Source organism: Scardinius erythrophthalmus (assembly GCF_964197995.2).
Source record: "Scardinius erythrophthalmus genome assembly, chromosome: 16".
Taxonomy (NCBI): domain Eukaryota; kingdom Metazoa; phylum Chordata; class Actinopteri; order Cypriniformes; family Leuciscidae; genus Scardinius; species Scardinius erythrophthalmus.
In genome coordinates, this window is record NC_138236.1 from 20,860,165 (window position 1) to 20,873,469 (window position 13,305).

General features: G+C 37.3%; 1 protein-coding gene across 1 annotated transcript in view; it reads left to right on the plus strand.

Annotated features, from left to right (window-relative positions):
• The window catches only part of LOC308704375 (cell adhesion molecule CEACAM20-like), a 29,094-nt gene extending 27,672 nt beyond the window's left edge, over positions 1–1,422 (plus strand). Inside the window, exon 9 of the mRNA XM_081388606.1 lies at positions 110–1,422. Within this exon, the coding sequence (XP_081244732.1) occupies positions 110–147 (38 nt within the window). The 3' untranslated portion in view covers positions 148–1,422. The remainder of the gene's footprint in view (positions 1–109) is intronic.
• Positions 1,423–13,305: the final 11,883 nt, after the last annotated feature.

The following is a 13,305-nucleotide window of genomic DNA, read 5'->3' on the forward strand; positions in this document are numbered from 1 at the left end:
TGTGTGCTTTGGCTACATCACAAAATAAGAGCTATTTATTCTGTCCTGCAGTTGCAGACATTCAGGAAATCATTAGATTCTTTTATTTTATTACATTTGTTACATTCAGGTATCAAACACTCTTCCTGTGCGCCAGCAAGGAAGTGAAGACACTGAAACATCTACTGTATACTGGAGTGTTGAATCTTCCTGCATACTACACATTTCACACAGTTTGTGATGTTTCTATTGTTACATATGTATAGAGTTTTTGTATTAAAATGTTTATTTGCAGGTCCATGTGAAATCTGACCACACAAAATGTATTTAACAATTCTTTACAAAGTATTTAGGCTAGTTTGATTATATTTTCATTTACCAATATAAGAATGTGGTTCATTCAGCTTTAACACATTTCACCATCATAAAATCCATTTAGATTTTCTCACAACATCAGCGTAGAGACTAACAAACATCTAACTGGTCCTGCTATGTGTAAATTATCTGCAATATTTGAGCAGTCTGCACTCAATATTCATTTAAATGTTTTCACTATTCCAGTTCATTCTGATTTATTCTGCAAATGTGTTTGTCAAATGATGTTTTATATTTGTATGCTAATATTTATCTACTGTTGATCACACAGATACAGTTTTTTTTAAATTGCTTACACAAGTGGTACTTGAGTGAAACCATTTACTCATGTACACATAATTTGTTCACTTAGAAATCAAAACTCATTGTTTTGAGAAAGAAATAATTTATTTTTTACCCCCTGCTTTTCTGTTTATTGTGTAAAAATATACATAATTTGATCACTTAGAAATCAAAACTCAGTGTTCTGAGAAACATACATTTCCACCCTATTGCATTTTTGTTTGATTTGTAAATATATAATGAATATGCAAGTCATCCTAATTTCTAGTGCTTTACAATACAGATCGTTTCAAAGCAGTTTCACAATAGTAACAAATTCAACTGAAAAGCAGCCAAAAGTGTCATTATTCAGCTCAAGTCAGTTGATTCAGTTCAGTTACAGTAAATAACTGTAAAATATAACAATTGTGCATACATACTGTATGTATGTATTATGACAAACTCCTGTGCACTTCATTGCACACTGAACAAGCAAAAGACACAAGATAGTAGCGTTTTACATTTTTAACATCTGTAGTTTGACGTGTATATGACTAATCAATTGATGGTTTGTGTGTAGTTACTATGCAAAAAGAAGTATTTGTTTTTGCAAGAAATGTGTGACGTTTTACATGTTATGTGTATGTTCTGTGGTTTTTTGTAGAATTTCAAGAAATGGAGCCCATAGTTTCAGAAATTGTGTGTAAGCAATTTAAAATACACTAAAACTGTCTCTCAGAAAGAAAAAGTCATACTCATTCTTTTGTGCACTATAGGCAAATAAAAGAAATTTACATTTATGACTTTAAGAATTCCCCTTTAGACCTGAACACAACATCACTTGAAAAGGAACAAGGAAGTGATAAGTTTTGGTAAGCAAATGTATATTGCTTTCTTTCATTTATATGGGAGTGATCTTGTTGTTGTTTTATATTTCATTAATATTTTTCAAATATTTCAACTACTGTTTTGTTATTTTATATGTGTAAAAATTATATTTAGCTGATCTATTTTCTTGTTCATTCTACTTTCTTGTTCTAGTTTTCAGCTCTTACATGTTTTTCTTTATGGCTTACAACTAACATGCAGCTGATAAGGATTTATCAAGACAAATATAGTTAAACTTTAACTTTGATTGTGTTGTTTCGTGAGGATGAGTGAAGTTTGTTCATTATAAATTAACTCTAAACCAGCTGCAGGGAAGTAGCCTAAGGTTTATTGCATTCTGAAGATTTACTGTATAGTTCTCATTGTGGATGTGGGATACCTCTCACTTTATACGTGTATCACAATGTGAAATCAATCACCAGTAATGAGTTGGCAGAAACTAAAAAAGCAATTACAGGAGGCATTTTGCACACAGTAATGTCAAATCTAAAAATGAGGTCTGTAAAAGTGGTACATGGGACCATAGAAACCGTGTCAGTTAAAGAATGATGATCCATCCATAATGTAGTCCAACTGGATCATGTTCTATGGTAATTGGTGTCAATTGATCAATATCCTGAAACTTTCATGATCTACACATGGAATTTTGTTAATCGATTTCCATAAGAACAATGCAGAGTAATGCAGTTACTTATCATTTTGAACAGTTGTATCAATTGATAGTTAGACCATTGTAATGAAATGAATACATCTCATCTCAGATGTAATGTGTGAGTTGCATTTTGAAATGGTAATACTTTGATGTTAAAGGGATGTTAAAGGGATAGTTCACCCAAAAATGAAAATTAGCCCATGATTTACTCACCCTGAAGCCACCCTAGGTGTATATGACATTCTTCTTTCAGACGAATACAATCAGAGTTATATTAAAAATTGTCCTGCCTCTTCCAAGCTTTATAGTGGGAGTCAATGGGTTTATTTGGAAGTCCATCAAAGCGCATCCATCCGTGATAAAAGTGCTCCACACGGCTCCGGGGGGTTAATAAAGGTCTTCTTCACTTCTTTTAAGTGTAACAGTCGTATATGTAACAGAAAAACATCAAGACTCACTTTTCATGTTGAGGTAGGGCCTATTATGCATCTTGTGACCACTTTCGCAGACAGACCATAGAGATTACCTAAAAGAATATCACAGTTTAAATATTTTGAATTTAGAAGGAGTGTTATGTAATTTTACTATGCTGTATTTGTTCATTAATTCCAATCCCTGTTTGACCGTGCTCGAAGAGTAGTCTTCGTCTAAAAACTGTACAAAGAAACAAGATGTAAATGGTGTCATCTGCTAGTGGGGAAAAAGTCATTTACAATCAAGATTACAAACTTTTACAATAGATCAGAAGATAGGGTTTCTGTATTATGTATTCATTACTGCTAAATGTCTCTTTTCCTTGTACACCGTACACACGTAGTAAATTGTGAACTCTTAATTGTTGCATAAAGCTTATGCCTGAATTGTATCATAGCCTTCACAAGGGCAGGTAACCGTAGTCCTCAAATGTGATTGCAATACAATAATGTGGTACAGTCCCTCTAACAAATCTGACAGAATCTATTTACATATTGTAAAATGTTCATTACAACTTATGGGAGGGTCTTTGAAATGTAGGTTTGTCAAAAGAAAAATAATCTGTTAACATGGTTTAGTTGTATTTTAAAACACGCTTTCTTAAAAACGTGTCAGACGTATTTGGTCGCATGATTATCTTGTTTCGTTGTGTATTAACTCCATATTTATCAGGCTGATATTTGTAGAAATAAGAAAAGTACATTTATAAAACAAAAAGAACCAGTTAATGGCATTGTGTCAGAACACAACAGGTATGAAGATATGTTTGGTTTTAACTTTTTATTTTAACTTTAAAGCTAGATTATCCTTTGAAAAGTGTAATACAAAACATATTTTGGGGAAAATCTGGGAAACTACCTTACATATGCAGTGTTTTCACCAATTGACGAGCCATGGACCATCCTTAATGCTGTCATTGTGTGAGGAACTGTTTGGAGTATTGCAGCATCTATTTCTTAAAAACATTGCATCAGACATATATTTTTTACTTTATACTTACTAGAAAATTAATTGAAATTGAACCTTTGTTGAAATAAGAACAGTACATTTTATAAAAGAAAAAGTACCACCAATTAATGGTATTGTGTCAGAACACAAGAAGTATGAAGAAATGCTTTTAAATTTTTGTTCACACTTTAAAGCAGGATTATCCTTTGAAAAAGTGTAATACAAATCATAATGCAGTATTTGATTTTGGGGGGAACGTTGGAAAGCTAGTGTCATGTAGCTTAATCTTTGGTTTTTAAGGGACATTAAATATTCTCATGATCCCCATTGACCCCGGAAGTCACGAGTTCTGAAGACCTCTCATGTGTAGATTCACTCAGTTGAAAAATGCTGTTTTGTAATTTACACATCTGAAATTAAGGACTAACTTGTAGAGTCTTTAACACCCTCCAAAATCGAGGAGGTCGAAGGGCATGTGTCCATGTGTGCTATATATAGTATCATCAACTCTCCCCAAAGTCTGTTCATGCAGCCAACAGACGACCTGTCCCATCAACAAATGGTAACATTTTAAAATTCTACATATATTTTTAGTAGATAACTGATAGTATATTTTCTGTAAAGGTTTTCACCCTGTGTGTTTCCACACTGATTAAGGATAGTTTCGAAGATGCAAGAAAAGTAAAAATAATATACAACTGATATGTGCAATATCACAGCTAAAATGTAAGATTATGCTTTGAATTAAGACGAGAAAAATGAAATATTCACTCAAGACAAACTTTACTTATGCTGTGTCATGGACCACAAAAGCACATCTCGTCTCTGAAAATGTGGTGATTTTCTAAAAGATACAACTTCATCTAAATAAGAGCAATGTTGAGTCCTCAGATTTCTTTAAAAAACACCACCACTGTGACAAACTTTGACAACATGTTTCATGTCACATGGACAAAAATACTGTTTGAATTTTTTGTATAACTAAGATCTAAGATGACTAAGCACAGTTTTTGCTTTAAAATTGTAAAGTTTTTGAGCAGACGCTATTTAGTAAAAATAATAATTTAGGTTAAATTTAAGCAAAATCATTTCTATATCATAGCCTAATCATATCTATATCAAAATCATAACTATAAGTCTTCAACATGGATAATAATGTGTTTCCTAATTGTACGTTACATAATACATTTTAAACACAGATGTCTGGCCGGTGTCCACATATGCATTTTTCTTAATCCTTTGCAGTAAGTTGTGATGTGTGAGCTTGAACTTCTGTAGTTTCTCAATTATGAGTTATCTGCACAAACAAAGCATAAAGAGCACACATAGGGTGCTTTTCAATCAGAGGGCTGCATCCTGAGGCTTTGTCCTTCTTAGACCAGTCCTTCTGAGGCTTCTAGATTCTTCCTCAGCATTGAATGCTAGAATGAAACGGTCTAGTAAGTCTTCAGAGCTTAAGTGTTCCACTCTTGCAGTCATGGCACAAAAATACTTATCCAAAAAATAGTTTTGGAAAAATCGATATGATATGATATTAATGCAATATAGTGCATGAGAATTGCATGGCAACCAATCATCAGAGGTCTTAAGCCCTGCTCCTGGAGACCGCCCTGCTCCTGGAGACCACTCTCCTGCAAAGTTTATTTCCAACTGTGATGTTTTGTAATCCTGAAGTGTAGCTGGTTCAGGTGTGTTTGATTAGGAGCTAAACCCTCCAGGACAGTGGGTCTCCAGAAGCTGGGCTCAAGACCTCTGGTTTACATCATGGGCTGTGTAGCATTATGCAATTTACAACAAAACAAAAGAAAATATAAATGCCTCAGAAAACATTTTATTTATCATATTTCATGAATAACAAGATTTTCCTTTTCTGTCAGTTTTTTTGTTCATGAGTTTCGGTGCAATGTGGGTCGCATTACAGGTATGTTTTGACTGAGCTTATAACCGTATGATCGATAGCAGCCTGGCTGGTTAAATTCAAATCTTGTGTTTGTGCTGTATTTTATATTTAAGGTGTGGGCCAATGTGCAAAGGACATTACAGTGGGCTTTGGGTCTCATCTAAACTTCTATGTGGATGCTCGTTTTGCTTTCTGGTTTAATATCATCAGACTTGCTACCGTGACTTATCCTGTTCCCGGGATCTGAGGGACTGCACGATTTCGCTGCTGGATTGGACCGACAGACAAGCGCTATTAACTCGTTTGTTTCAGCTCGTGTGAAGGCGCACAGTGCCTGTTCACTTTCTAACTGTTTGCGTTAGCAGTGTTTAACACACAGGATCAGCTGGACTGTTGGTTTGGGCCTTTGACGTGTTGCCTTCACCATCGATTATGTGCTGTGATTAACCAACTTGAGTCAAAGCCTTAAAGTTTTTTGAAAATGGCCTTTCATGTAGTGTGTAACATAGCTCTAAGTGAATGAAAACATCCTGCAAAGTTTTACATCTGAAAGTCTACCGTATATAAAGTTATTGTCTTTCAAAAGTAAGAGTCGACTCTGAGTCAGTAAAATGATTCACTTTTCAAACGAGTCATAAGCCGTTTCGTTGTGACTTCAAGATGAAACATTAGCATATTGCCCGCCCACTTATTACGCGCATAGGCACCAGGGAAAACTTGAACCTCAAATTAGTGTGGTGAAGTGTTGAGTCCAATCTGAAGTGATGGGTCCCAGCTTAGGACCCCATTAATATGCTAGTACACGGGTGTAGAATTTAGTAGGGACACTAGGACATGTCCCTACCAATATCCAGTGATACTGATATGTCCCTAGCAATAATTTCGATAAAAACTTAAAATATATTTATATATAACCACTGTTGTCTGATTGTGTCTTGAGGTTTTTATGTATTAGGTTTATTTAATTTAATCAGGAAACATCTTATTTAGATTAAAATCTCTTACAAGTGCATTCTGAGAAAAATGTGCAATTCATGGTACACAAACGGTTAATATATCTAGCAGTCCCGCCTGCTTAACACACATCGCTAAACTGATTGGCTTTGTTTTTTCTTTCTAACTTATGAGAGGCTCTTGTGCAAAGTGCTAATGCTCCTCCGAAGGAAACCTAGATGCAGTAAGCTAGGGAGAAATCAACTTTTCTGCAACATCCTAAACAGCTAACTACCGATTTTCTCAGAGACAGAAATGCCCTGAGCAAGGGTCAAATTGGCTTCCAACCAAAATATCGCACATCAGACCATACATACACTCTCCATACCTTAATCGATAAGCAAATCAACCAAAAACAAAAGTAAGATTTTCTCATGCTTTGTTGACTTCAAAAAAGCGTTTGACTACATTTGGTATGAAGGTCTTTTTCTTAAATTAATCCAGTTCGGCATCGGAGGAAAAACATATGACATCATCAAATCAATGTACACAAACAACAAATTTGCAGTTAAAGTTGGTAACAAACACACGGAATTCCTCCCTCAGAGTCGTGGAGTGACACAGGGCTGCAGTTTAAGTCCCACTCTGTTCAACATAAATGAGCTAGCAAGAGCTCTGGATCAGTCTGCAGCACCTGGCCTGACTCTACTGGATACTGAAGTCAAATGCCTTCGCTGATGATCTGGTGCTGCTGTCTCCCACTAAAGAGGGTCTACAGCAGCATCTAGACCTCCTGCACAACTTCTGTCTGTTAACTTCTGTCAGTTAACCCCAAAAAGACAAAAATAATGATTTTCCGAAAAAGACCCAGATGCCAAGACCAACATCATAGTTTTCAATTAGACAACATGCACCTCGAACACACACAGGACTACACTTACCTTGGCATAAATATTAGCAACACAGGAAATTTAAAAAAAGCTGTTAACGACTTGAGAGACAAGGCACGGAGAGCTTTTTATGCTATTAAGAGAAATATCCACATTGACATCCCAATCAATAATCAAAAAATAATCAAAACTGTAATAGAGCCCATCCCATCGCACTGTACGGGTGTGAAGTCTGGGGCCCACTCACAGACCAAGAGTTTACTAAATGGGACAAACACCCAATAGAGACTCTGCAGACCGAGCTGTGCAAAATCTTGCTACGAGTTCAGCGCGAAACCCCAAATAATGCCTGTAGAGCAGAATTAGGATTATACTCCCTTGTGATAACTTTTCAAAAAAGAGCCGTTAAATTCCATTCCCACTTAAAAAATACAGATGAACAGACCGTCCATCACAAAGCCCTGAAGAGCTGAAGCCAGAGAAAAACGCCAATTAGTATTAGATGTCACAAACTGACTGTAAAAACATAGCCAGACCAAACCAAATAATTAAAACACAAAAAGAAAAATACCTCAAACATTGGACAGATGCAACAGACAAAATTATTATAAATTGGAATGCTATTTGGCCCTAAACAGAACATATGAATTGGCAGGACAGTAAAGTAAGAGACCCTAAACTGAGAAAAGTCCTGAGCATGTACAGACTCAGTGAACACAGTCTGACCATAGAGACAGTTGTTTCAGTTGTTTCAAGTAGTCAAGTTGTTTCAAACCTGTATGCATGTCTTTCTTCTACTGAACACAAAAGAAGATATTTTGAAGAATGTCGGTAACCAGTATTGAGTATTTTTTTCTACTATGGAAGTCAATGGGGTCCATCAACTATACAGGTTTGAAACAACTTGAGAGTGCATGAGTAAATGATGACAGAATTTTCATTTTTGGGTGAACTCTCCCTTTAATGACATGCAGCTCAGCTTCTGGGATGTCCCTGTCCCCACCAATTTTAAAATCAAACCTATGCCCTTGTGCCACTAGTATGCCATTAGTAAGCACATTTTCTGTGCACTTGTAATGACACATCAAGGATGTTAAGAGGCTAAAAGCAGGTTTAATACTTGCCCCATTGAAGTCAACAGGGTGCAAATTTTAAAAATAGAATAACTCTGTGTAGGCAACACCGATTTTTGTCTTTGTTCTCTGTATTGACAGCACTCCAAATGTACAAAAAAAATTAGCTCAATGTTAAAATTGACCGGAGTTCTCCTTTAATTAAATTATTATATCACAGAACAATATACAGTGGTGTAGCAGCGCAGTGCAACATCAGAACGTATAGGCTCACTATTGGCCAGCATCACACGCATCACACACCTGACCAGCATCGGCCAATAGGCCTATATCACGAAAAAATTGAAGACCGGAAGTACGTCTTTTAGTAGGGATACAGCTCTTCCGGTTAGCTCTTTACAATGGCGGAGTCCGACAGATACTGCTGGACCAAATCTCTCCGCAACCTGCCTGAAGTCACATATGACGATGTGGTTCGGATGGTAAATGAAAACTCTCAAGTGGAAAAGCGTGAAAGCTGAGTTATGGCTGTCTACGTCCTGACGCAGAGCAACCCGGTACACTACAACAACAGCGACGGGCCGTTCGCCAGTTAGGTAAACGTTTCTATGGTAACAGCGAGTTGGACCAATCATCAGACGTTGCTGCTACGCTTAGGATTGTGGGTAGTGTAGTTTTTTTTTCATAAGACCGCGGATAAAACATGTTTTTCTTAAAACAAGGTTGATTTCATACGAACTTATAGCTTCTACAGGAGCAAAAACCTTCGTTTCACAAACTCATAGCTCCTGGTCAGTCTACCTCGGGTGGTTTAGACATTATGGCTGATAATCTAAATCCTTATGGAGAAATACTGTTGACCGGAAGTTCTGAATCCCTACTACGCGTTCCGGTAGCAGGAAGTGTGACATAGGCCTATAGCAGAGAATGTCTAATATCAGAGCCCGTCTACGGAGAGCCTTGGCACTCCCTATTCAGCCCCATTGTATTGATTTTGGTTGCAGTTCCATTAGAATTCCACTGGGGGTGATCGCGAGCGAGTGCAGACTGAATGGGAGTCAATGGGGCTAGACGGCTAAATGTGTCTCTTTCACCCGATTGCCATTGAGAAATCTCAGATTTGATTGTAGGTTTTGCAAGTTCAACATGGGTTATAGGTCGAAAATTGAATGAACGAGTACTTATTTCTTTTCTATTTCTTACAGGTTGAGTTGTTGTTGCCCACAACACGCTAGCATTCTGCTAATGACATTTTAAACATTTTAAAAGACTTTAAAGCATTCTGCTAATGACATGCTAATTTGACATTTTAAAAGACTTTTTAAACCAAATAAGTGACTCTAAAAAAATCTAACACCCAGCAATGTGTAATTTCTTTGCATCTTCTTTCGAATACAACATTCAAATTACTAGACAAAAAATTATATCCTGAGAAAAGTGGGTTTTGAGGGTTTTTCGCCATAGACCTCCATTCATTCTGCACTCGCTCGCGAGCGCCCCCGCATGGACAGAGACGTGTTACTGCAACAATCCAGAACCCGGAAGTAAGCAGAGAGTGCCAATTCTCTTCCTATTATGCTGCGCAAAGAGTATAGAAGCCCAAGAGGCGAAACTCAATAGAACGCTCATAGCAACAGTTGCCCCCATGACGTGACGGCGCGGCCGCCATTATGGACTGAAAACTGAAGGAAAACGCCGAAAAATAATGGGAGTCAATGGCACTGAAAAACTTAACATAACAAAAACTTAACATAACTTAATTTTTTCTGGCCGTCATATCTCAATATGAAAACAATTTAAAATACATTAATGAGGATGACCGACGTTAAATGACGTTAAATGACAGAAAATATACGTCTATGTGTTGGTTATGCATGGCCTAATTACCCTTAGGAAAATAGTATTTTGGGACAAAATATTACTATAGAAGTACTATAAGACTACTATAGAAATACTATAGCGGCTCTAGGATATTATAGAGGTATTACAGAACATAACATACTTCTGTGATTTTCTGTAATACCTCTATAATATTTTAAAGCTGCTACAGTATTGTAGTCTTATCGTACTTCTGTAGTATGTCCCAAATTACTATAGTATTCCTATAAGATTACTATAATATTTTGTCCCAAAATACTATAAGATTCCTATAGTACTTTTAGTAAGGGTATGTCCCCCACCGAATCGGCTTCATTAGCCTACCACTTACGGTTTGCAAAGATAAAATTATAAAATTACTGCAAAACTTTAATCTATCAATATTTATGTTCTATTATGCATTTTCCTAGTTATATGACTAACAGAAATTCATGAAATAATATAGGCTATAGGCAGACACACAGTAATAAGATATAAGTAATAAGATGTTTATTCAAATGTTGATTTTGAAATTAGTGAACATCACCATATATATGATTTGGAAAAATAAATAAATAAATAAAATTATAAATGAACATTTCTAAAGACAGTTAATATTTTACATAGAATATCACAAAAATATTAACTTGTTTTTTCAACATCTTCAGTGAAAGTGCACACAGTGAACGTTTCAATGGGAAGAAAAAAAACAATCTGTGAATGTCCTATTACAGGCGGAAAGGTACAAAAAAGATGTGCAATCTAGCAAGTGCACACATGAACTATAAACGCCTATTAAAATGGATTTTGCCATTGACTGGCGCTAACGATTTCAGCAGCTTTCAGTCCATAATGGCGGACGCGCCTCCGCAGCGCCATCTACAGACTGTTACCCATAACACAACAGAGTTTCGCCTCTTGGGCTTCTATACTCTTTGTGCTGCGTTCCAGTCCACTTTTAGACACGCACTTGCGAACTTCCCTAAGCACTTCCCCTCGGGGGAATCCCCGCCACCATTTTGAAGTGCGTTCCACTTCCTGAAGTGGACGAGGTTAGTTTACATGGACAGACCCTCGTTCCTTCGATCTTGACCGAGGGAGAGAGTCTACTTCAAATGTACACTTCAGGCACCTATATGTCCCACAACGCAGTACGACTGTGACGTCACCACATATCTCGTCTAATCACCACCACAACAGACAACTCTATGATATATTAATTATATTTTTTTATTTTATTTAAAACCCAAACACACATAAACATTTGGATGCTGCATTAAACAAATTCTTAAATGATAAAAAAAAATGTAAATAATAAATCAACTCCACAGCTGATTCCAAGTAATCAAGGGCTTAGGACGTTCCAGTTCACCCCATTGCAGTTTCCGCCAGTAGTGGGCACTTGTGCAACGTAAGCAATGACGTACATCCGAGTGAACGAGACCGAGGGAAGTTAGCGAGTGAAGGGCATAACAATTTTGGCCTGGAACGCAGCATTAGACATTAGGCTTGTTTGAGATGAGCAAAATCTGCGCAGAATCGATCACCGGTGATCAGCGCGAGATGCATGCCGGTTAGAAATGTGTCCGAGTGCGGTCCGCCTTGCTCTGATGTCATGCTGACGAATGTCAAAAATCTCTCGCGAGCGCAAGGCGCACCTGTCGGATTCTGCAGTCGAGCGCAGTTGCTCTCCACTGACTGCGCTGATCAGAAGCATGATGGGAAACGACTTGCTGACGACACAGCTTGATGTTCATTGGTTTAAACAACCGTGGTGTATTGCTCTTATTTAAAATGTTTGATTTTAAAACTCTATCATGTTTTATGTGTACGTTATGTGGTAATATTCCCAAACTACCTCAGTGCGATCTCTATGGGTTATGCAATGTAATTTTTCTTTTCTTTTAAAAAAACAAGAAAAGAAAAAAAACAAGAAAAAAGACTGAAAAACATGTATTTGGAATGGAATTAAATAAGTATGCTACTTTGGGTGTCTTGTTCATTATATTTATTTTCATATAAAAGCAACAGAACTTAAATTCCATTCAGTTTATTAGCAACACTGTGCACGAGCGTGAATCCGGTGAATCCCGCGATATCCGTCTTTGATCTCGCAGGTGTCAGATCCACTGCGAGAAGAGAGAACTGTCCGTCTTGCCTGCGCTTTTTTCACTCCTCCTCTCACTGCAGCCGCCTACTCTCGACTACATTTCAGGCGAGGCGAGGCGCATCTCAAACAAGCCTCTTCTCTGCTAATATGGCGAGAAGTTTCACTCTCAGTACACTTCCGGCTTCTGAACTGGTTGCAGTTCCTCTCTGATTCCATATGAGGGCGCTCACAGGACGAGTGCAGAATGAATGGAGGTCTATGGCGCTATACCAATAAAAATCCACTTTTCTCAGGATATAATTTTTTGTTTAGTAATTTGAATGTTGTATTCGAAAGGAAATGCAAATAAATTACACATTGCTGGGTGTTAGATTTTTTAGAGTCACTTGTTTGCTTTAAAAAGTCTTTTAAAGTGTCAATGACGTCATACACATGTACGACCAGAGATACGGCTTTACGGCAATCCTTCAGTCACACTGATGCTTTCGCGCTCTGCACTTTCTTTTCTCTCGAGACATCGACAGCACAGCTGACACAGGTAAATACACGTGCTAGAAGAGTTTTTGTTTTGTTTGTTTCTGGTCCCGCTTCGGATGACACGATGCCATCAAGCGGGATCTCTGGTCGTAATCAGTCCTTCAATGACCAATCAGCGTTCATTAGCAGAATGCTAGCGTGTTATGGACAACAACAACTCAACCTGTAAGAAATCAAAAGGACATAAGTACTCGTTCATTCAACTTTCAACCCATAACCCATGTTGAACTAGCAAAATCTACAATCAGATCTCAGATTTCTCAACGGCAATCGAGTGAAAGAGACAAATTTAGCCGTCTAGCCCCATTTACTCCCATTTATTTTGCACTCATGGCGATCGCCCCCAGTGGAACTCTGGTGGAACTACAACCAAAATTCGGTACAACAGGGCTTAATAGGGAGTGGGCAGGCTCTCCGTAGACGGGCTC